Below are 23864 nucleotides of genomic sequence, written 5' to 3'. Positions count from 1 at the left end.
GGTTGAAAGCTGTTCCCCTTTCCCAGTATGAATTTTGATGAAGTCCTGCCAGAGAGACAGATGACGATGAGATTTTTTTGGGTAGAATGGGAGGGAATCCATGGGGAAGTTGAATGTCCTGGTTCCAGAACGCCATTCCCATAGTGACAGACAGAGTCAGTTAGGCTGCAGAATGAAATGTACACTGTCTGTGCCTGGGTTATGATACGCTGAGAGTTACTATTAGTTCTGAGATAACATTGTCTGAACTGAGGATGGTGTCTGTTCTTTATTTGTAGAGGCTCCTGATGTTGACTTGCTCATGTGACTGACAGCTTCCTTTGCCCTCATACCTTTTTTTTTTTCCCCTAAAATTTCAATAATTAAGTAGTTGGGTTTTTTTTTAGAACAGAAGGACTTCTCTTTTTTATCTCATTTCCCCTCCTGGATAGTCTCTGTAACTTACTCTCAATCAGCAGTTTCACCTACTAGGGTTAGTGTAAATGTTAAATTTACGGTTTATATACTCATGGGGGGGGGGGGAGAAGGCAATGACACCCACTCCAGTACTCTTGCCTGGAAAATCCCATGGACAGAGGGGCCTGGTAGGCTGCAGTTGATGGGGTCACTAAGAGTCGGACACGGCTGAGCGACTTCACTTTCCCTATTCACTTTCATGCATTGGAGAAGGAAATGCAACCCACTCCAGTGTTCTTGCCTGGAGAATCCCAGGGACAGGAGAGCCTGGTGGGCTGCCGTCTATGGGGTCGCACAGAGTCGGACACATCTGAAGCGACTTAGCAGCAGTAGCAGCAGCATACTGATGGGGGACAATGGTGGTGTCTTAATAACATCTTTCTAATTTAATACCTGGACATCCATAGCATCAGGGATTTTTTTCTGCCAAATGGCAGAGACAAAAATAAGACATATTTGCTGTCAGGTTTTAGCCCTCACTGGGAAACATTTGGTGGCCCAATTTAATCCCCGTCTTGACTGGAAACTTGTTTAACAGACTCTTTGTCAAAATCGCACCCAAGGATTTTGTGTGTGAGAACTGGAAACTCTCGGTATCACACTAAACTCTGAATCTGAAGTCGGTGTTCACCTAGGTTTGCTCGACCGTTCATTTCCCAACCGTTGCTTTCTTTTCTCTCTCCTTTCCTCTGTCCATCTATCCGTACATTTCTCTTTTCTCTACTTATCCTTTCATCCATCTGTTCAGCAAGCTGGCGTTGAAAAACGACCAAGTGTCCGGTTTGGTGTGAGCCGCTGGAAATGCTGTAATAAATAAGATGGTGCCTTCTTGGAGCCTACAAATGATTTATGGATTGCTCCTTTCAAAGAAAGGATGCCCTGTCACAGATGACTAAAAAATTTTATACATTTGTTCCATCAACAGATATTGATTGGGTATCTCCTATGAGCCAAAACCAGACCCAGGAACTAAAACAGAAAACATTCAAGCCCTCATACAACTGGGGAGAGATAAAAAGAAATCTATACTCACTGTCCTCATGAGGCCTAAAGTCTGATGAGCATGTACTTTTAAAAGGTAGCAAAGCAGAAATATAACATTGAACAAGTACACACATAATAAAAGTCATTGAGCGCTTAATGATAATAACCTTAGTGAAGTAGTCATCCAAAGCCATAAACGGCCATTTAAAAAATTGAGTTAGATGCTGTGATGGGGCTATGAAATTCTTCTGAGTTCCCCAGCAGCCTACGCAATGTAGGTAACCACATTATTTACTTATCTTTTATTTTCAAATTAAAAAAAGAAAAGCATAATGTGTTCACTCAATAGTATTTTCCTAGTTTTGAAAAAAAAGTTCTCACACAAAGTTTTCCTAAAGGACACCAAATGATGGGCAAAGAAGTATCTTCAGCAAACACAACAGGGTGAAAGTAGCAACAATCACAGGTTTCTGTTCCATTGTTCTCTGTCTCTTACTCCTGGAAGGACTGCTAAGGACATAGCTGACAGCTAGTCATTAAAAAATACAAGAGAGAGATGTTAGGCAATGTACACAGTTAAGTAACCCAGCCTGAATCCTCCTGAATGCTACCTCTTTCTCAAATTCTCCATTTCCTTAGTGCCCCGAATGCCACTTGACCCAGAACCAGGACAGTGGTACAACCCACCTAAGTCCAGGCTGCAAGGAAGTAGACTGTAGAAGGCCTAGAGTCGCTTACGTGAGTCTTCTTGCCTCTCATTGCTCACAGCAGCTCATACCCTCAGCCCTTTGGAGCCCCACAAAATAGACTTTGCTGTTGTATTAGACTCTATCAAAGCATACGTAATTCATTTTCATATTAATCGATACTTCCCTTTTCTTCTCCATTAACTCCTTCCTCTTTCTTGCTTTTTGGAAAAAATCATTTGCCTTAGACCCATAAATGATAAAAGGAAGAGATAAAAAGGACCGTCCTCTGCTTTGGCTTGTATTTGAGACTGATTTTGGAGCAACCTTTAACGACATTGGCCTAATAACCTCATCGGCACTTGGAGTTTTTCCTGTTGTCCATGTAAATCACTGCAGTGGCCTTCAGTCTTGGCAGATACATGAACTGTAAATAATTTTGCTTTAAAAATGGATCAATTTGTCATTTTTAAGCCACATGAATTCTTTTCATCATTTAAGCGCCTAAGTGCTGTCTGTATTAGTTTGCTCTTCTGAGCAAATATTTTCAGCTCGCTTTATAAGTACCTCCACTTTGAAATCATTCTGTGAAATACTAAAGAGCTGACTTTTTCCCCCATTCCCATTTGTAAAATCCATTGCATCTTTCCAATTTCCCTGGCCTGTCAGTAATAAGGAAATTATTCGTTTTAGGGAGATTGGTTCACTGTTATTTTCAAAGGTCTTATGACACAGGTTCAAGGCTAGTGTGTGGCCAAGGACTTCCAAGGAGTTTTCAAAGTTGAACCCATTTCTTTCTTCGTAGTTGGCCCTGATGTGATACTCAGAAATAAAAAATCTTGCTCCAAAAATGTCCACGTAGCATTAACAGCTTGTGTTGGAGATATTCAGCTCAATATGTAGTACTCCTTTCCAATCGTTTATTTAAGCTGGAGACCTAAGGGTAGATATCCATGTCTCTAGGATCTCCTTTTCCTCTACCTAACCACTCCTCCTCCTCGTCTTCTCCTCCATTCAAGCTTTCAGCAATGCCTGTCAGTCTGGCACCAAAATGTCTTTTGACTTTACTTGTCTCTCCCCTTTGTCGCTGCTTTTCCTCTGGTGTAAACCACCCTCGGTCCTTCACTGTTCTGTACAGTAGCCTCCTGACTGGTGCTCTGCTTTTACTCCCATCCCCACCCACATATTCTCCAGGTAGTAGCCAGACCAAACTTTCTGGAAATAAGTTGGCTCTTGGCACATCCCTGCTTTAATTTGTTAATGGAGTCTTCCTCCGCAGAACTGAGAGTGAACCCAGACTCCTTAAAGTAGCCCACAAGGCCCTTGAATTATTTGGTCTCCAAGTTCATCTCAAGCCACCTCTGCACCCGCCTTGCGCCCCAACCCCAGTGTGCCTCCATAGCTGTCTCTCAGTTCTTCTAACAGGTTAGGCTCTGTTTTGCTTTGCAGACTTAGCACATGCTGCTTTCAGCAATGGAATATTCTTCCAGAAGCCACCCCTTACTACTTACCTAAAGAATGTTGCAGTATGTTGTCATCATCCTGTGTTGATTATCTGATTAATACCCATCTACAGACACATGTACACACACACACACACGCACACCTCCCCTAGATACATAGGTATAACTTCTCAGATAGTACCTCTTTCTTACTTACACATTATATCTTTCAGAATCTGGCTCACAGCAGGTGACCAGTATATATTTATTGGATGAGGGAATAAATGTATGGCAGGTATTTACTCAAGAGGGGCTGTTCTGGGTGTTTGCACCATCCATGTTCTAGCATGCACAGAACTACTCAGCAGACTTGAAAGTGTATGCGTGTGTGGGTGCTAAGTAGCTTCAGTCGTGTCCAATTCTTTGCAACCACATGGACTGTAGCCCACCAGACTTCTCTGTCCATGGGATTCTCCTGGCAAGAATAATGGGGAGGATTGGGATCCAACCTATGTCTCTTATGTTTTCTGCAATGACAGGCAGATTCTTTACCACTAATGCCACCTGGGACGCCCTTAAAAGTATATCTTTAACTATTAATGCTTATTTGGGGGCCAGTTTCTCACCTAGAAAAATGAGGTGAAAGATAGTCATACTATCTTTGCATCTTTCTGATGCAAGTCAGATCCTGTGTTATAACAAGTTCAGAAGTGAATTTGTTCTTATGCCCCAAGTCTTCTGGGAGGTAATCCAAACTGTTGGAAGGGATAACAAAATGACTTTAATTTGAGAGCTATATAAACATTGCTTTTCTCCTGGACAGTTCTGGACCTTAACCAAATAAAAGACAATGTCATAGCTAATTAACATGTTCTCAGAAAACAAAAAGGCGTATTTTGAACTTCTCCATACCCACCAAACATAGCTTCAGAAAGATGAGGTGCCAAGATATTAAATACAGAATGCATCTTCAAATTAAGTCATTATTATAATTGAACTTGAGAAGAAACATAAAGCAAGGTTAAATCTTATCAGGGAAAAGTCCAGAAAGCTTCCAGATGCTCATATGTTTAGCCCCTGAGGGTAGGTTAGAATATTCCAATTAGTGATAGGTTAGTGGTGACGTAGTTTTTAGAGCATATTCTCAGGATGCTGCTTTGCTTTGATTTTCCACATTTAGGAACAAAGTTTAGATGGGATTCAAAGGGGATGCAGAGGTGCAGTTTGATGGAAAGGCAGTTTTGCAAACTCAGTCCAGATCATATCTGTCACTTTGTGATAAATTGGACCTAAATGTGTCCTTTATGGGAAAGTTGAGAAAAGGTGATAAAATTTTTTAAATGGCCCAAGCCATTTCCAGTAAACTTCATTTGCACTCTTTGGCTATGGTGAGGCTGTCTCTTCAGTTAAACACAAGATTTCCAGGTCCTCCATGTCAGATGTTACACTGGGATGGCCATCAGAGGGTCTTGGAAACCCCTGAGGTGATGGGCAGAATCTCTGTGCATGCCTTTGTGGGCATGTGTGTGAGAGCACATGTGTTCTCTGTTGGAGAAATGTCCAAACTGTTTCAGTGGGACAGGGCTGCCGGAAAGATACTTTTCTCTTGTTCGGGAAGAGACAGTGATTGGAAGAGGTTACATTTCGAGAGGTTACACAGTAGCCCCAGGACAGGAGGAAGACGGGTGTGAGGTTTCCCTCAGGTAATCCTGCGGTGGACCTCACAGGGTCCCAGAGAGGCTTCATGAAGAGGAGCCTCTGTACAAAGGATGTGAGAGCTTCCGGAGCCCAAGTCCGACTCTAACCGTGAACTGAACTTGGTGATAATGGTCGGAACGCACATCTGGCATGTGCTACTTGTTTGAAAAGCCGGGAAAGGGAGGGCATTTGAAGAGAGGGAGGCAACTCTAATGGTAAGAGGTTCTTCATCTATTGAACTGTTTGCTTTCGCTTTTATTTATTTAAGTTTTTCACTTATTTATTAATTTGGCTATTTATTTTATTTTTTTAAAAATGTAAATATTAAGTTTATTTAAAATAATTTGAAATTTTTTAATTGGAGACTAATTATTTTACAGTATTGTAGTGGTTTTTGCCATTCATCGACATGAATCAGCCATGGGTGTACATGTGTCCCCCATCCTGAACCCGCCTCCTCCCTCCCTCCCCATCCCATCCCTCAGGGTTGTCCCAGTGCACCGGCTTTGAGTGCCCTGTTTCATGCATGGAACTTGGACTGGTCGTCTCTTTTATATATGGTAATATACATGTTGCTTTTGCTTTTAAAATGTCATTTTCCTCCCTTCCACGTGTTAGTCACTTAGTTGTGTCCAGATCTGTGCAACACTATGGACTGCAGCCCACCAGGCTCCTCTGTCCATGGGATTCTCCAGGCAAGAATACTGGAGTGGGTTGCCATCCCCTTCTCCAGGGGATCTTCCCAACCTAGGGATCAAACCCTGTCTCCTGAATTACAGGCAGATCTTTACCATTTGAGCCACTAGGGAAGCCCCCTCCCCCATCCCTTTCTAGGAGGGTGGAAACAAAACGCTTCCAAATTGTAAAAAGCAGAAAGTTACAGTCCCATTAATTCTCCTTACTAAGGTTCATTTCTAAATGAAAACAGGTTTACATTTGGTCTGGATTATAAAAACATTCTCTCTGCATTATGCAAGTAAGAAGTAGGCAGTACAGGAAAATACAAGAGGGGGAAAAATTCCCCCCGAATCCAATATATTTTCTGTTTATGCTGGGATGTGTACACACCCAAAATGGGCTGACACTGCACATATTTGTTTATAATGGAGACCCTTGTAAAGACTGCATTGAGGAGAAAAACAAATTCCCATACATGTGTATAAGGGGTTAGGAGTTGTATCTGTCATTAACAGTTTTCTGACTCTGAACATCTTCAGCATGTCTCTAGGGGAAGCAAGAAGGCAGTATTGACCTTTTCAGGAAATAGAAAGGGGATACCTGGCCCTGAGAGCCGAATTCACCTTGGTGGGGGGCATTGTTGGAAGTTGGAAGAACCAGGTTCTGTCCCAAGTCTTCGGAATGCTGACCCATCCAGGTCTGAGCTGAGCCCTTGGTCCTCAAAAAGGAACATGGTGATGTGGGGTAATGGTGATGGTTGTCCTTGCCGGTGTGTTTTCCTGACCTCTTCATCAGCTTTTCCCTTGAGTCTGAGTGAATTAAGCCTCTCATACCATTGGTTACCAAGACTTCTTTGCTAGTTTAGAATATGTTCCTCAAGTTTCTCCCGTAGGCCACACCCAGTATAATTCTAAAGCATGTATTTTACCTTCATAAAACACATTCCCTATTTTCCTCAACTCTGAATCCTTGCTAAAACCTATCTTCAGATCTATAATCTGGAACACTCAAGGGAAAATTAAGTTTTTGTCCTCCTTGACCTTACTTTGATGTGTATTTCAAAGCAAGGACTGGAAAGGGAAGGAGTAGAGGGACCTAAGAAGTAAATGAGAGGGGTCTTGGAAATTTCTGTTGAGATGGGAATCGGAGTTGGAGGCTCTCTGGGGAGAGAGCAAGGAAGAAGGATGTGATAGGACTGATTGTGAGACCAAAGGCAAGAGTTTGATACTCTAAAGAACATTAGGGAACTGGAATGTCTAGGTCAGAGATCTTATAAGCTACTTGATAGGCTACACAGACTCTATAACACAAGCTGGAGATGCCCTTTTACTGCAAGTATAGTGACAGTGTGCTGTAAGAGACAGGACCCGAGGATTTTTCGTTTGAAGGAGGAGAACACACACCTGGGCTTACCACATCTTTCGTTGGAGAAAATAAGAGCAGAAATCATTTTACTTCCCATCCAGTATTTTTCCTCCCACTAGATTTTGCTGTCCCTTCAGTGGTCCTTTCTACAAAGAGCATCTCGTAAAATGGGGGAAGGGTCTTCTTTTGCTGAGCATATTTTAAGGAACAGGAACTTGCTCATTCTAACTGAAATTCAAGTGAAACTCTGTGCCTTTGACTACTGCTTAGAGTATGGACAAGTCAGAGCCCATCTAAGAAGGGCTCCATATATAAAGTTGGATCTTGGTGTTCAACCAGGAGTAGTTATCAGGAGATCAGAGGTGAAATGTGATGCCTGCAAAACTGATTCACTAAGAATTATGAGAGCTCTTCAGATAGTAGTTATTGAGTGCAATAGTTGCAAGTGTAAGTATAATGCTAGGTATGGGGTTTTTTTTAAAGATCTGATCCTTGTTTGTTACAGACTAAAAAGACTGATAGTAAACCCTTAACTAGAGGTTGGGTATTTTATTATTGAAAGATGGAACATACAAGATCTGAAGGAACCTTGTTAGCCCTGATTTACTTTCTTGGGTATTTTAGCCTTCTATTTAAACCACGCATGATATTTTCTGTCAGATGTTTGATTTTAAAATGATGATGTTTATGCAAGTATTAAGCTGGAAGGATTTAACTCCTGAATAAAATTCTTTGTAATTAAAAAAAAAAAAAATGAAGATGTTAACACAGATACATCTCATAATAAACAAGCCTGGTGTCTTAGCTGAGAACCTGTGATGAAAATGGGATTTGTTTTCTGCTCCAGCCCTGAAAGCGGTATGTTTTGTGATGATGTCCTTCTCTCTGGCCCACCCCTCTATCTGTCTGTCAATCACCTGGAGATTTATCTGCATTCAGCATGAGCCCGACAAAGGTGGAAGCCAAAATGTTGTTGATAAATTTATGTATGTGTGCACAGAAATGGTGAACAAAAGCAAGCTGATGGAAAACACCCACTCGGAGAACCAATAATAATCTTCTCTTCTTGCCCCTCTCACTTGCTTCCTTTCAGCAACCACTGGAAAGAAAAGACAGCCAGAATAGTTCCCAGCATAGTGTTGCCAGCCACCGAAGCCTGCACACTGCCTCCCCCAGCCACAGCACACAGGTGCTGCCCGAGCTCCCACCCGCCGAGGCCCCGGCTCCAGATCAGACCGACAATTCTGGGCAGAAGAAACCAGATCCTTTTAAAATCTGGGCCCAGTCCAGGAGCATGTATGAAAATCGACGTGAGTAGCACCCTGGCTCCTGTCTTGCCTGGACCCCATCTGGGTGCTCCAACTCTGTCTTGAGGGTTGTTGAGAATAGATTGTCAGTGTGTGAACAGGAGAGAGATGAATCCAGGTGAAAGGTGGCAGCATCTCAGAGCAGTGATGGAATCTGCTGGACCTTCATGGAGGCTCTGTTCTGTCATCTGTTGGGGCGGGGTGGGGTAGTCATGGATGGTCATTAGATGAAGGGCCTGGGGGGAAAATGGATTTATTTTTCCTTTCTGTTAGAAGAAGTGGCAGATAAGAGCTACTGCCTCATCAATGCTTCCCTGCATGGAGATGGTGGCCTCTTTCGAGCTCCTGTCTAGCGAAAGGGCTCTCATATACAATAGAACATAAATACGATTGGTGTGGATCACAAGAGAATAAGAAATTCAGTGCTTTCTTAGTCATCTCTTGGTTTTTAAGAATACTTGTAATGTTTTAAACTGTCATTAATCTTTCTAAACATTCCCTTCAAAAAGGGAAAAAAAAAGCAGTGGGTATTTGAGCTTTAATTGTTTATACTGTCGTTCTGTGTGTTCCTTCAGCTTCACCTTTTTGATAAATATGAGCTACTGATGTCTTATTGGCTCTGATAAACTGAATAGTCCCTGGACTTTTTTTCTTTTTTGCTTTTTATTATGAGATGATTTCCAAAGACTGTTCACCACAAATAATATTCATTTATCTTACTAAATCCAAGTTCCTAAAAATGCTTTAATATTAGGGCATGCAAATAGACACCCCTTCTCCCTTTTTTTTAGCTGTTGATTTTACTGACATTTTTTTCATACGTGTGGTCAGGATAAAGTAACTATAAAGTACATGCACTTTAGGTTGTCATGGGATAGGAGAGCATGTTTAATGAGGGTCTGCTAAAGGGTCTGATTAAAATTGGAATAGAGAAGGGAATCACTCTGTCCATCCTTCTGGCCCCCACTCCCCTCAGCACAAGTGTCCTTTGGAGTCACAGCTGGGGTTCTCTCGGTACAGCCCTCTGGAGAGGCGAGACACAGAGGTGATGGAGGGTATGGGAAGTGCTACAGCCTGCTGCCCACCCCCTTGGACTTGGCCAGGAAGCAGTTCCCTGGCTGGCTGAAGCAGCTCCTCTGTGACCCAAAGCGGACAGAGGAGTGAACCCAGCAGCCCTGTCTGAAAGCAGGCCACACTGCTGGGTGAAAGTCAGCACTTAGGGGACACAAGGCCTGTCTGCAGTCTTGGTGATGGTCAAGTGTTAGAAGTTACCCAGGGTTTGTCTGTCTCCTTTTCCTCTTCAAGGGAGAGAGATCATTACCTTCTCACTATAGTAAGATGTGGAATTAAGTACACTCTTTTGGCTAAGGCTTCACTATGCTGGCAAAAGCCCGATAATTTGAGAAGGATTTATTTAGTCTCTGGACTAGAAAGACCCCTGGAGTATGCCTGACTTCAGGCCAGAAGAAATGAAGTTCCATTTGGGGCATCCTTTGTAAGCAGTATTGCTAAGCATGAGCCTGGCGTCTGTTCTCACTGTGTCTTCCCGTTGATTGTAATGATTTCATTGAAGAAATGTTTTTCAAAGAGGAGTATGTTCACATTTCCAAGCACACGGCTCCTCCAAGCAATGACCCAACTTCAGCTGAGGTGGAGATACCGCTTTATTGACCATGTCCCTGCTTTTCTCAGTAGAGTACACATTTATGACTGAGTTTCCCATGTATGAATCTTTTTGCAGTAAAACAAATTGTGTTCTGAAGTGCTGGTGAGGGCTACATGGATTGACAGACAATTCTAACACACCCAAGGAATACGAGGCTCTAGCTCAAATGCCATTTTTACCTTGATGTATTTCTGTTATATCAAGTGGTATTTTTATTATATCAAGACTTTGGTATTTACTTTTTTAAAAAATTTTCACCAAAAAAAAAAAAAAGAAAACAAACTGTAATTCTGCCACAGCCAGCTGCTCTAAACCTAGAATAAGAAGCAGGCTGAAACATTTGGAATGGTGCCTCTTTAGGCCTTGACTTTCTAGGACATCTAAGGAGTAGGATCTGGCAGCACAAATGAGAAGCAGGGGTTTTTTTTTGTTTGTTTGTTTTTTGGGTGATTAGAGGCTCCATAATTGAGTGGTTGTAGAACCTAATTGATGTTAAAATTCACATGGATTTCTTCCTCACAACTAAATGAGGGTAATGATAAGATTTCTCTCTCCATGATAGTTATTCAGTATCTATCACAGACTTTTTTTTTCTTCACAATACCTATTGAATGAACTTAGATTAGTCTTGTCTTTTAATCAGTATTTTGCTTTATTCCAGATCAGTTTCTGCCATTCCCACAGGCTGTTTTTTAATCTGCTTTTTTGAAAAAAAGAAATATTAAAACATGTAGCCTCATTAGGTGTGATCTCCTGCCCCTCCCCGCAAGGCAAAGTACTCCAGGAAAAACAAGAAAATTAAAGTCAACGGTAGCACCTTCATTGTACCCTTAATTTATCCCCCTTTTGAGGGGGAAATACATTTTCCTTATATTTTATTTTATTGTGAAGGGCAGTGTAAAGATTCTTAACCAAGTCTCTGATCCAGTTCCTTCACATGGTCTGAATGCTGTGAATACCACATTCTTTATATGGCCATCTGTCAAAACAGCAGTGTCCAGATGAATCAATCTGAATTACAGATGTGTTAATAAATCCCTTTGATAAACTTAAATGTTCAGTTAAAAACAATCATGGAAGTCCCTTAAAAGTCACGTTGACTGTTTTGTATTTTTTCTAGATTACATGGCAGTTGTGCATATCTTTAAAAAATGACATTAATGAAGTCAATTATTTGTAAATGTTCAGGAAGAGCAGCTGGTATCCACTAGTGTTTACTACAAAAGAAAATCTAAAGCTTTCACTTGAAACTTTACCTGTTCACAAGAGAGTTGGGAAAGAAAAAATGACAAAGCTGTCATATTAACCAGCGTACACCTGTCCCTTGAGAGACATGCTTACTGATCTCAGATTGGTGTACAGCTCCTTTATCATGGTTTAAGAAGCTTGGAAGCTCTCGATTTTAAGAGCTATTGTGACAGTTCTTACTTGTGTATTTGTTCAACTCTTAGCCAGATCTGATGACTTGTGTCACTAAAATAGTATTTTGGTTGAACTGCCAAGAATACATCTGAACAGGTATTAGTCCAAGAATTAATCCCATCAGAAACTTGACACTATTTTAAATGACAAAAGCATTCTTACATTTTTTCAAAAGGAAATAAGTGGTTTAGATAAATCTCAGGTTCATGACTTGATTCAAACAAGGTCATATGAGAATGGGTACTTTAGAGTATAATTAAATGGAAAGTCTTAAGATGGTAATGCTGGTTCTATGAAATTCTCAATGGTACTGTTGTAAATTCTAGCTTTTTGACAAGAAAAGTACCATGAAAAAGAAAAGACTGAAACTATAGTCTTTTAAAATCCACAGCAGCCTTGACCTTTACTGTGAAAGCTTAACTGCACATTCCTTATCAATCAAAACTAAATTTAAATGAAGTAAGAGAAAGCACATACATTAAGCTTTGCAAAATTGTGACATTAATATTCCAGCTATGTCACCTTCGCCTGCATCGGGATTGAGCAAGGGTGAAAGAGAGAGAGAAATCAATTCCACGAATTTTGGAGAATGTCAGAGTAAGGATCTGCTGAAAACTTTCATTTCTCTATTATTATTCATCCTGTTTGATGTTCCCATTGGTCTGGGGGTGGGAAGAAACTCAGAAAAAGGAGGGAAGAAAGAGGGATGCCAGGAACAGAAGTGTTCGGGACTTTTTTGTTGACCAAGCCTAGATCAAAGACAAGGTGAAGTAAAAAGTGATGAGCATGTTGTAACCGAGTCTGCAAATAAGTTGTGTGTCTGTAGTAATGGAGACACCGGGAGAGTTCTCTGCAAACCTGGTGATTCCATTGTCTCTAATTATCAAAGGAAGTCTTTTGACTGCTCTGTTGGGTTGTTGGTGGAATTACAAAGGAAATGAGCTACTCTTCCTGTCCCCTGTGCCAGTGCTTAGAAGTAAAGAGAGCTGGACGAGATTTTCTTAGCTCTTCTTGATTTAGACTGGGGGGGGGGGGGAGGCGATAGTAATATCAGAAAGTTGGTTCTACCCTGCTACCTCCTAAAAACTTAATTCTAATAAAATCTTCCTGAAATAAAGAAGAGAACAAAAGAACATTTTGGGGGAGTAGTTTAAAACTGTAATGCCATTGGGAATAAGTGGCAGCAAAGGACAAAGAAGATAAAATAATTTTGTAATATGTTTCAGTACTGACTGATCACCAAAGTTCTATATTTGGTACATGGTATTTGGTTGGTGGAAGAATATAATTGTCAAAATGCTCAAGTTCAAGGGCCAAAAGACTTTCTTTGTAACTTATCTGTGTTTGTGTGTGTTTTCCTGAAGGTTCATTGTTTGCACCTTCTGCATCCTTGGGGTCTGTCATTGGGCATCTTCATTTTCACTCGGAAGCTCTTTAAGTAAATTTGCCATTTGCTTATTTCTGAGAACAATTCCCCCCGCCAATGGGCTAAACTGTTTGATAAGCCTAAGTCTGTTGCTACATTTTGTGTTACTATAGGATGGGCAAGTGTTCTGGTGTTACATGATGCTGCAATAAAAATAAGAATTGGTCTGGGCTGGAGGTCTCTGCAGAGGTCTTTCCTTGTTCGCAGAAAAGTTCAGCTATTTTCAGGCAGACTCTGCCAAGAACCTTGTGTTGGCTGGAAAGCACCCATGGTCTATTTTGGTAATAATCCTCCTGCTTGACTGAACCTAAGACGGAGACTCAACTTGATTTAATTTGTTGTTTCAATGAGGCTATTACAGCAAATACTCTTTAGCGAGCTACTCAAACAGAAAGAAAATATTGTTACCTTAGTACACTCAAGAAAATATTATTCTCAAATTGTGTTTCTGGGAGTACTATGATGTAGCTTAACTCCATGTACCACGGCGTCTTACAGCTTAGCCCTGGCAATTATAATGAAAATGCGTTAGATAAGAAGATTCATTGAAAGCACAGCATTAAGGTAGCTCAAGCACAAATATTGGATTCAGACTCCTCTGACTTGGATTTACCTGTTCATTTAGTTTCTTCTCTCTTGGCATATTCATTCACTGTACATTTTAAGCTTATGGGTGAGTCCCCAAAATGGGACACCTGTCACCTGCTTGAAATCTGAACAACCACCTTCTTCTTCCCTATCCCATTGTACAAAATCAGAGAAGATGGAAACTAAATTCTTAGTATCTACACACTCCTTCAGCCCCAAAGCCAAGGAATTAAAGAAACCAGAAATTCTGCAGAGCAGTATTTGAAAATCTCTTTTAGGAGTCACAGCCACTAAATTATTTTTTTTCTCTTTAAATGAAAGATTTGTCATTTTATAGACTATAAAACACACTACAAATACACTAAAATATTAAGTAAGAATTAAATAAGAATAACCCTTTTTTATTACCTTAGTTAAGTCATAATGATGTATAGGACAGTCTCATGTACAGTAATCATGGTCTTATGGAAATTACTTTTCTTTAAACAAAAAATGAGATTTCCATTTCAAAACCCTGAACTATTGCTGCATTTTGAAAGTAAAATATCAAGTTATTGGATAGTACATTAGTACTTAAAATGTTGAAATATTATAGGCAAATCATGGAGTAAAAAACTCATTTAGTGATGAAATATGGTTCATTTACATAGAACAATTTGTTGTCACCATTGATCTTAAGGATATAGAAGGCTGGCTACTTTTTGATACTAGTAGTGAAATCATAGTAAATGTTCTAAATTGGGAAACATTAGGATGTTTGAGAGTAACTCGTTTGGCAAAAATTATCTAACAGATCATATTATCAGTGTGCTAGTCTTGGTTACTTTAAGGAAAAACAGAAGTGATTTTTTTTTTTAAATAGTTTTTGCCGTAAGCTGTTTTTTTGATAACATCGGCACTTAACAGGTCTGCTGAATCCTCGTCCCCAGCTTCCGCATCAGAGGTCAGTCTGACTTAGCATGAACTCCTTCCTCAGATATGGGCAGCCACTTTGTGGTGCAGAGCATGGTAATTTTAATGTACTAAATTCCTCTTGCAACAATACCCAGGAGAGTGGCGAGCACTGACTGCAGCCTTCATCAGGGATAATTTCTTGATGAGGAATTATCAAACAGTGATTAGTCCTTTGGAAAAAAAAAACACAAAAACCAACACTTCAGGCTCAATGATTGTCCCCACCATTTATTTTTGCGCACCGTCTTCACCCGTCCAGATTATTTTGTTTGCTTGTCTGTGTTTGAAAACTGTCATCCATTCGAGCACCATCAGTGTTGGTCCTGTCACTATTTCGCCTCAGGGCTCTGATTCCTTTTATCACAGAAATAATCTCTCTCTTCCTCTCCCTTCTCTGCAGTTCCAGATTATCAAGAACAGGACATCTTCCTCTGGAGAAAAGAGACCGGATTTGGATTTAGGATTCTGGGTGGCAATGAACCAGGGGAACCTGTGAGTCTCTTGTCTCTCTGCCCCATCCTGTCCCTCACGGTACTAATTTCTAAGAATTCAAAACCAGTTGGCAGCAGTGACAGATCACCAAGATTTGAGTCCCAATAGGTACACGCAAAACTGTTTTCATCTTTGAAAAAAAAAGTTTGATTTACAATGTTGGTGTTAATTTCTGCTGTACAGCAAAGTGACTCTGTTATATATATATATATATATATATCTTCTCTGGCTCTTTCATCTTAACCAGTGGGAGCTATTCTTTGGGTTTTGTGGCGCTCTTTCTGTCTTGAGGAAGAAGAGACTAGATCCTTTCTAAAAACAGTGTGTTCATGTTTGCGGAGGGCGGCAGCTACAGCATCTGTAGCTCCCTATCAAAGAAAACGGAAACCAAAAAAGGCAAAATAGGAATAGACATCACCTGAGAACACAGTGGCCTGATCCTTCTGGGCAATTCTGTTAAATCTGCCAGCAGGCCGTTGGCTATGTATATTGAGTAGCCAGGACATAGAAGGCACTTCACAAGGCGTTATGAAAGATTAGAGAAAGTAGGACCACTCTCTTTACAAAATTAGAGAAAGAACCCTGAACAAGGATCAGGAGACATTTAATCTCTCCGGGCCTCATCTTTAGAATACATTGAGCAGACCACCGTGAGATTCTTTTGAAAGGGGTAAAAAGAACTAAAGATAAGTATTGTTCAGATTTTCCTCATCACAATAAAAATAGTTATCATTTCTTGTCTGCTTACTATGTACCAGTTGCTATGCTAAAGGCTTTTAACATATATCCTTCTCATGTATGCATCAAATCTATGAATTTACCCCCATTTTCAAATCATGAAATAAAGACACAGAAAGATTAATGTGATCTTGCCTGATCACAGAGTTAGTAAATGGAGGGACTGGAAAGGCTGTGATTCCGTATTCTTAACCGCTCTTCTACCAAAGTTCTTTGTAAAAGATACATGTCCTGTAAAGACCATTCTGCATTATTACCTAGTGAGAAGGCAACGAAAACAGATGTTTTAGCTAAAGTTTGTGATGTGCTCAGTCACTCAGTTGTGTCTAACTCTTTTAGAGACACCATGGACTGTAGCCTGCCAGCCTCTTCTGTCTGTGGTATTTTCCAGGCAAGAATACTGGAGTGGGCTGTCATTTCTTTCTCCCAGAGATCTTCCTGACCCAGGGATCGAACCCGTGTCTCTTGTATCTCCTGCAGTGCAGGCAGAGTCTTTACCACTGTGCCAGCTGTGAAGTTTAGTGACCGGTTAATATAACACTACCAAGACACTAAATATAAAGACCTGCTCTGCATGCCAGTGCTATAGACTATGGAAATAGGGATGCCCAACCAGACTTTGCTTGATTCACCCTTTCGTTTAACAGTATTTATCATGCACTCCCTATTGCTAGGCACATGCTGACCTTTAAAGAAAAGTTGTATCACTGTTATACTTAGCAGAATTTTCTGAATAGAAGGCTTATAAGTAGATAGAAAAGGAGAAAAGTTTTGCCCATGAAGGGAGTAAAATGATTGACTTCTGCAAAGGGGATAAAGGAATGAGTCATCAGCAAACCACAGATAAATGTCAGGGAACCAAACAACAAAAAGTTATTTTTTCCCACCACTTAAGAATTATTGTACCACCTAGCACAGCAGCTAGAACCCAGTGAGGGGCACGGATGCAGACGCAAATGAATGGACTGAATTTTGCTCAGAGATATGAAGGCCATCGTTACACAGACAAGCCTTGTTTTATTAAGCTTTGCAAAAATTACATTTTTTTTTACAAATTGAAGTTTGGTGCCAACCTTCTATTGTCAGATGATGGTTAGCATTTTTTAACACTTAAGGTTTTTTTTTTTAAATTAAGGTATGTATCTTTTTAGACATAATTCTATTGCTCACTTCCTAAACTACAGCATCTGTGTTTGTTTGAGCATTAGTCATGTCCAGCTCTTTGTGACCCCATAGTCTGTAGCCCACCAGGCTCCCATGTCCATGGAATTTCCCAGGCAAGAATACTGGAGCACGTTGCCATTTTTTCTGTAGGGGATCTGTCTGACCCAGGGATTGAATCCATCTCTCTTAGGTCTCCTGAATTGGCAGGCAGATTCTTCACTAGTAGCGCTGGGAAAACATAACTTGTATGCACTGGGGGGAAAAAATCATGTGACTCGCTTTGTGGTGATACTTGCTTTATTGTGGTGATCTGGAACTGAACCCACAATATCACCAAGGTGTGCCTGTAATAGTAAACCAAAAGGTTAGTGTTTCATCTATCATCTAATTACTCAACAGATTTATATTGGTCACATCGTACCACTGGGTGCTGCTGATACGGACGGCCGTCTGAGGTCTGGGGATGAATTAATCTGTGTGGATGGGACACCAGTCATTGGAAAATCACACCAGCTTGTGGTCCAGCTTATGCAACAAGCCGCCAAGCAAGGCCACGTCAATCTAACAGTGCGGCGTAAAGTGGTGTTTGCGGGTATGGTTTTCATTCATTCCTTTAGACGTTGCCTTGTCACTTTATGCACAGAAGAGGCCCCCTTCCTGTGTCTACCTCCTCAAGCATCTATTTTAGCAAATGTTTGCAAATGTGATTAAGCACAGAATTTCCAGATGGTTTGCTTCTCTCAAACCCTGCAAAACTACTGTCACTCAGAAGTACTGTAATGTGCCAGCCATGCATATCCAACAAAGGCTTTTAGAGGAAAGCTAGTTGAATATATATGTTACGTCCCTCCATCCCCTTGCCAACCAGAACTTAGTCGTTGTCTTCATTTGATGAGAATTCTCAACAAAAGAGGTCACTGTGACAGGTGAATTGTAGCACCCAAATAAGAGAGCAAAAATCAGTTTCATGCTGCCAAATAAGCTTATAAAAAAGTTACTCTCTTGTTGACAGTCATATGTATTAAACTGTTTTAACTTTTTACTTTTTCTCTATAAGAAAGCCAAATGGCTAGCCAGGTTTAGGTTATCTTTGATTTCTTCCTCTACACCTGGAAGTCCTATACATTCTTAACTCAAATATAACCTCTTTTGTAAAACCCTTGGCAATTCTCTACTCCCTCCAACTGTCTGCTGATTTTAGCCTTCCTTTCTTGCCCTCCTTGGCAATCATGGTTTACTTCTGTGTTGGGATCTGCCAATTTGAGACAGTCCATTGAGTGTCTTCCTTTCACATTCATTCATCACCTTTTTTGGCAGCCCCCACCTCCAAGTATTTGAGACAACCCAGAATGCTGAAGAAAGAAATTCCATGTTACATCAGTGGAATTACTGAAAAAGTATGACATGAAATTTTATGAATTCTCCATAGCTATGGTACCAATGAAACAGCTACTTATCAAATAAAATCAACTGGCTCCTTGTTTAAGAAAAATTAGTAGAACTCACTTCAGTGGTGTATAATTAATTTCAAAAGAATTAAGACATCGGGGTCCAGTGTGAAAGCCCTACTACCTATTGCCGCCATGGAAAGCAGTGTTACTCATTTATGTCCTGAGAGCTCATTTATGGTGTCAGGATAACGTAGTGCCCTATGTAGCCAAGAGCAATCAGAAATAGACTTTTGAGATGAGTTGAAAACTTTTTATTTCACTGGTCCAAATAAAAAGAATAGAGCAATGAGATTTTTGTTTGTTTCAGATTTATTTTTTAAAATTTTAAATATTGGGGTTTTTAAGCTCTTGGGTAAAAAGGCATATTAAATCTTTAAAGAGACATAAGGCTCAGTGAAATAAGCCAGTCACAAAAGGACAAAAATGGTATGCTTCTGCCTCCATGAGGTGCCTGGATAGTCAATATATAGACAGAAAGAATAGTGGCTGCCAGGGGTTGGTGATTAGTGATTAGTTGCCAGGGAAAGTGATTAGTGTTTAGAAGATACAAAACTTCAGTTTCAGAAGATGAAAAGTTCTGGAGATAGCTGGTGGGGATGGTTGGACAACAGTGTTTCTGTACTTAATGCCACTGAAGGATACGTCTAAAATGGTTACAATAATAAGTTTTAGGTTCTGTATATTCTACTACCATAAAATAAAATCTGTGAAAGGAGATGCTTTAGGGAATAAATTTAGTAGTCCTATCCAAAATCTGAACCCATATTTTGCTTTTGGCATGAAAAATAAGTGGTCCCACCTACTTTTGTGGCTATCTAGGAGTGGTTAACCCTGTCACTTGAGAAAGCAATTAAGACTGGAATTTGATAAAATGAATTCTGAGGGAGGTTAATGTATCCAATTGTGTGATCAGAGTGGATCACTGACATCTGGAAGCTGGGAAGAAAAGTGAAGTATACCTCTGACAGGTGTCAGGAATCCTGCAGTAGGGACGTCATAATGGTGCTGTCAACTGACAGTCTCTCTGATGGAAAAAGCAGAAGCAAAGCTGAGCAGAAATGTGACTTGAGGGCAATGACAACTTGAATGCAAATATGTCTCTGAGGCAAAGATGGTGGGCCACGTCTTATGCTTCCTTCAGTGGGTTGTTTCTGTTAATATCATTGAAGTCTTACTGCTGTACAATATCACATATGTTACAAGTGTATAATACAGTGATTCACAATTTTTAAAGGTTATACTCCATTTGAGAAATGAAGTGAAAGTCGCTTAGTCATGTCCATCTCTTGGCAGCCTCAGGGACTGTAGCCTGCCAGGCTCCTCTGTCATGGAATTCTCCAGGCAAGAATACCGGAGTGGGTAGCCATTCCCTTCTCCAGGGGATCTTCCCAGCCCAGAGATCAAACTCAAGTCTCTTGCATTGCAGGCAGATTCTTTACCATCTGAGCCACCAGGGAAGCCCATTTATAGTTATTATAAAATACTGGCTATATTGCAACATTGTAGAATATATCCTTATAGCTCATTTTATACCTAATAGTTTGTACCTTTTACTCCCCTACCCCTATACTGCCCTCTGATAACTGCTAGTTTGTTCTCTGTATGTGTGTCTGCTTCTTTTTTGTTAATCCACTGGTTGGTTGTATTTTTTAGATTCTACACGTAAGTGATACCATGCAATATTTGTTTTCTCTGTCTGACTTATTTCACTTAGCATACTGTCAAGGGGTCATGTTTCGATCTGTGAAGCAGGAGATATTTCAGAGTGGGCCAGTCTTGCTGCAGATTTGAGTCCAAATACAGATGCTGATACACAGTATGCCCTAAACGTAAAAGACTCTGGGTGTCCCCTTTGTTCTCCCGTGGTATCGATGTCTGCAGATCCTGAACGCTAAATACTTATCAGAGTGGTTTTCGGTTCCTGTGTCTCAGTTACGTGAGGCCAGGTGCTGTCATAGCTGTCACTCTCTTGGTTTGGTTGTGGAGTAGATGGGGGAAGGAGGAAGGGGTGACAGGGCACATTTCTTGCAAAGGCGGGTAACCAAGAGGTGTGTCTCTTGCACAGCCCCCAAAACTGAGAACGAGGTGCCCTCGCCAGCCTCATCGCATCACAGTAGCAACCAGCCGGCCTCGCTGACGGAGGAGAAGCGGACCCCGCAGGGCAGCCAGAACTCCCTGAACACGGTGAGCTCAGGCAGCGGCAGTACCAGTGGCATCGGCAGTGGCGGCGGCGGCGGCAGCGGCGTGGTGAGCACCGTGGTCCAGCCCTACGACGTGGAGATCCGGCGCGGCGAGAACGAGGGCTTCGGCTTTGTCATCGTGTCGTCGGTGAGCAGGCCCGAGGCCGGCACGACGTTCGGTGAGTGTGGTCACTTCCGCTCCCCAGCGTTTCCTGGGTCACTGTTCTCTGGAGAGGAAAAGACGAGCCAGAATCTCATTAACAGAAATGCTTGTCATGCTTTCCGCTTCAGGTAATGAAAGTCTTAATTGGGGACGGACTTTATTGGGTAGCTTTTCCTCTCTTGAAGGTTGGGATTTTTTTTTTTTTTTTTAACTCTTCAGCTTCCATTCTGGTGGCACGTTCACAGGCAGACAACTTCATGCATGGGTGAAATTTGCAAAGAAGCCCCTTGATAGGACAAAGTGTGAAAAATCCGTGCCATAGAGAGACCTTGGCAAGGTCCTGAGCAGGGTATCAATCATAGCAGTTGTCTCAGAAGGTCTCCGCATTTTTAAAAGAAGCATATGGTTTTAGAAATAAATGCCTGGGGGGGTGGGAAATAGAGGTGTGAGGAGTAAAAAATATACATGCAATGCCCTTTCCATCTTATCTGTGTCCTTCCTCTACTCTACCTATCTCCATCTGAAATTTTTAAATTTTAATTTAAAATAATATGTTTACTGTTGCCTGGTGGAGAATCTAATTAAAATCTGAGGGCAGGGCTGTTTGTCTTCACTGCCGTTGAATTCTAGCAGGGGTGGTTGTCCTGTCTCATCCAGATGTTGAGGGTTTCAGCAGAGAGTGGAGAAACACAGCTGTCACCTGCAGGGTATACGGGCTGAGACAAACAGGAAGCCAGGTGATTCTAGGAACGAGGAATCATGAGTCTTTCTATTAGAATGGCTCATAAGTATATACTCCAAAACTGATCCACCTTCTTCATTAAATAAAATGTCATTTGTTGTTGTCCCCAAGCACATTTGTTAGTTAATATGGAATATGATGGGAGATGGGAAGGGCTGTGCAGGCTTTGAAACATGCTTCAGCTCTGTCTCCAAATGACCTACCCACAAGGAGTCTGAGGACCAGTGGTCCAGGTCGCTTGCTGGCTAACATCAGCTAGGTGCGCCATCCTGTTGGATTTTTGCTCTGGTGCAATCCGTTTGTCTCCGTTTAGTCTTGGTACTTTGCTTCCTGCTAAAGTCATGTCCCTTTAAGGTGCAAACTTCAGGGGACAGTGCGTCAAGCCAGGTCTGTGCATGTGTGGCTGCAATAACAAACACACATTACTAACAATGCCTCTGTGAGCTCTGTTAATAGCATTATCACAGCATGTTGTGGGTGGTGGGTGACTTGACCTCAAGGCAGGGTGGTTTTCTAGCTTGTTTTCTCCATTAGTGTTGAAGACTTTTCCGTCCAATTTAAAAAGAAAAGCAGAGGGGACAAAGACATCTCAAGTTATTTTCTTCAGATCTGCAGTTTGTCCCTGTGCACCCAGTGACATTCTCAGAATTTGAGTTCTCAGTTTCTCCTTCTAGAATGAAACAACGGATATGTCTGGTGGGAAGTTTTGTGTTGTTTAACAAATATCGAATGTCTTCACTCACAATTTGGTCTTTGATTGTTTTCCTCCAACTTTTACAATGAGCAAATTAAATTTTCCTTAATACCTTGCATGTGACCTCTCTTCTGAGCCACACAGACTTTCCTCCCACCCGCATGATACCTTTTCCATGGACTTGTCCTTGGAGATGGGCTAAACTTAATCAATACCTTGAATTTGAATATGGAGGCTTTCCACCACACCTGCGTGTTGCTTTCCAGAAGACTGTTTAACTCTCTTTTGAAAAATTCTTTAACCTTAACCTTAACATCCAGTGATACAGACTTAGGCAAATATGCTGAAATTCAAAGCAATTGCAGCTCATTTCCCATACATTTTATCCTTATACTCTGAATTAGGATGGAAGAGCCTTCTCTTTCAGGGTTTCCCATGTTAATTTTGTCACCCTTTCCCAAAGATGGCTCAACTACGTAACTATCTTTACAGAAAGACAAACTCTTAAAATCAGTGGACATGCCCAACAAAGTTTACAACTCAGTATGCAAGTATCTGGAAACCCTAGATCAGGCCACAAAGCCTATTTTCCACCTCTCTTCTAAAAGTTACCAGTCACTCGTGGTTGTGACATGAAGTGCCTCAAAGCACAAAATAAACTTTCTTCTTCAAATGCACTTTTCCTGATTTTTCCTGTCAGAGCTGTGTAGTAACTGAGGAGGACAAAGGAAATGATGAAAGAAAAAGAGTTGAGGAATGATTTGAACCTAGCTTCAGATCACTGTCCTCCGTCTGAGTATGTACTAGATTTTCTTATGGCTTTGAGGGGATTTCTATGAGGAAGAAGGAGGATTTCAGAGCTAATGAGCCATTTGGGCCCTTCTCTGAAAGCCCACGAGAGCAGCTGATTGAGCAAAGGTCATAAAAGGAAAAATGCGTGTCAAGGTTGGGTGCTTTCTTGGCTCATCTCGTAATTATGCCCCTTTGCTAAAGCTTTCATCATGCTGGATAGCAGGCAGAAAGTCTAAGTGTTTGTCTATTAGGTGTTTTCAGATTGGATTTTTGGCACTAGCGGACTCTCTGACCTCACTAGACACCCAGTGATTGTGTTTTCTAAATGGAGAAAGAACAAAACATTGGCAGAAGCTTAAGCAACATCTGGCAAAAATGAAGTGACATGAACACAGAATGTGCAAAAGCTTCCATCCCAGCTCTGGGTTTCATGTTTGAAGTCCCCAAATAAGCCCACAGCAAGTTACTTTGGGGGCTCTTGAGAATCTTTGGAAATTGCTAAAGATCCCAAATTTTGCCACTGATAGAAAGAGGAAAGCTGGGGTGTCCCCCTCATTTTAAATCGGGAAAGGACTGCAGCAATGAACTATGATTTAGGGCTGTAACTTCTTACCCAGACGCCCGAAACTTTGCCAATGTTTTGACCCTCGGCACAGAGTTCTCCTTTAATAACATTTGCTTAATGCTTTAATTAATTAACACTTAACCTTCTCTTTCCCTTTTCAACCCTTTTTCTCCTCCCTTCACTCTATTCCCATGTAACGTTAAAAAAAAAA

General features: G+C 41.1%; 1 protein-coding gene across 16 annotated transcripts in view; it reads left to right on the top strand.

Moving 5' to 3' along the window:
- The window catches only part of MAGI1 (membrane associated guanylate kinase, WW and PDZ domain containing 1), a 643929-nt gene that overhangs the window by 599313 nt on the left and 20752 nt on the right, over positions 1 to 23864 (top strand). For 11 of the 16 annotated variants that reach the window (XM_040246596.1, XM_040246595.1, XM_040246594.1 and 8 more), the window contains 5 exons: positions 8403 to 8619; positions 12218 to 12301; positions 15073 to 15164; positions 17466 to 17658; positions 20583 to 20876. In XM_040246596.1, coding sequence (XP_040102530.1) covers positions 8403 to 8619; positions 12218 to 12301; positions 15073 to 15164; positions 17466 to 17658; positions 20583 to 20876 — 880 coding nt within the window. The remainder of the gene's footprint in view (positions 1 to 8402; positions 8620 to 12217; positions 12302 to 15072; positions 15165 to 17465; positions 17659 to 20582; positions 20877 to 23864) is intronic. The other 5 variants (XM_040246600.1, XM_040246598.1, XM_040246599.1 and 2 more) reach the window with 1 other exon arrangement.

This window comes from Oryx dammah, unplaced genomic scaffold (genome assembly GCF_014754425.2).
Source record: "Oryx dammah isolate SB20612 unplaced genomic scaffold, SCBI_Odam_1.1 HiC_scaffold_9, whole genome shotgun sequence".
Classification (NCBI taxonomy): domain Eukaryota; kingdom Metazoa; phylum Chordata; class Mammalia; order Artiodactyla; family Bovidae; genus Oryx; species Oryx dammah.
Note: the sequence above shows the minus strand (reverse complement) of the source record. Positions and strands in the feature narration are given on the sequence as shown.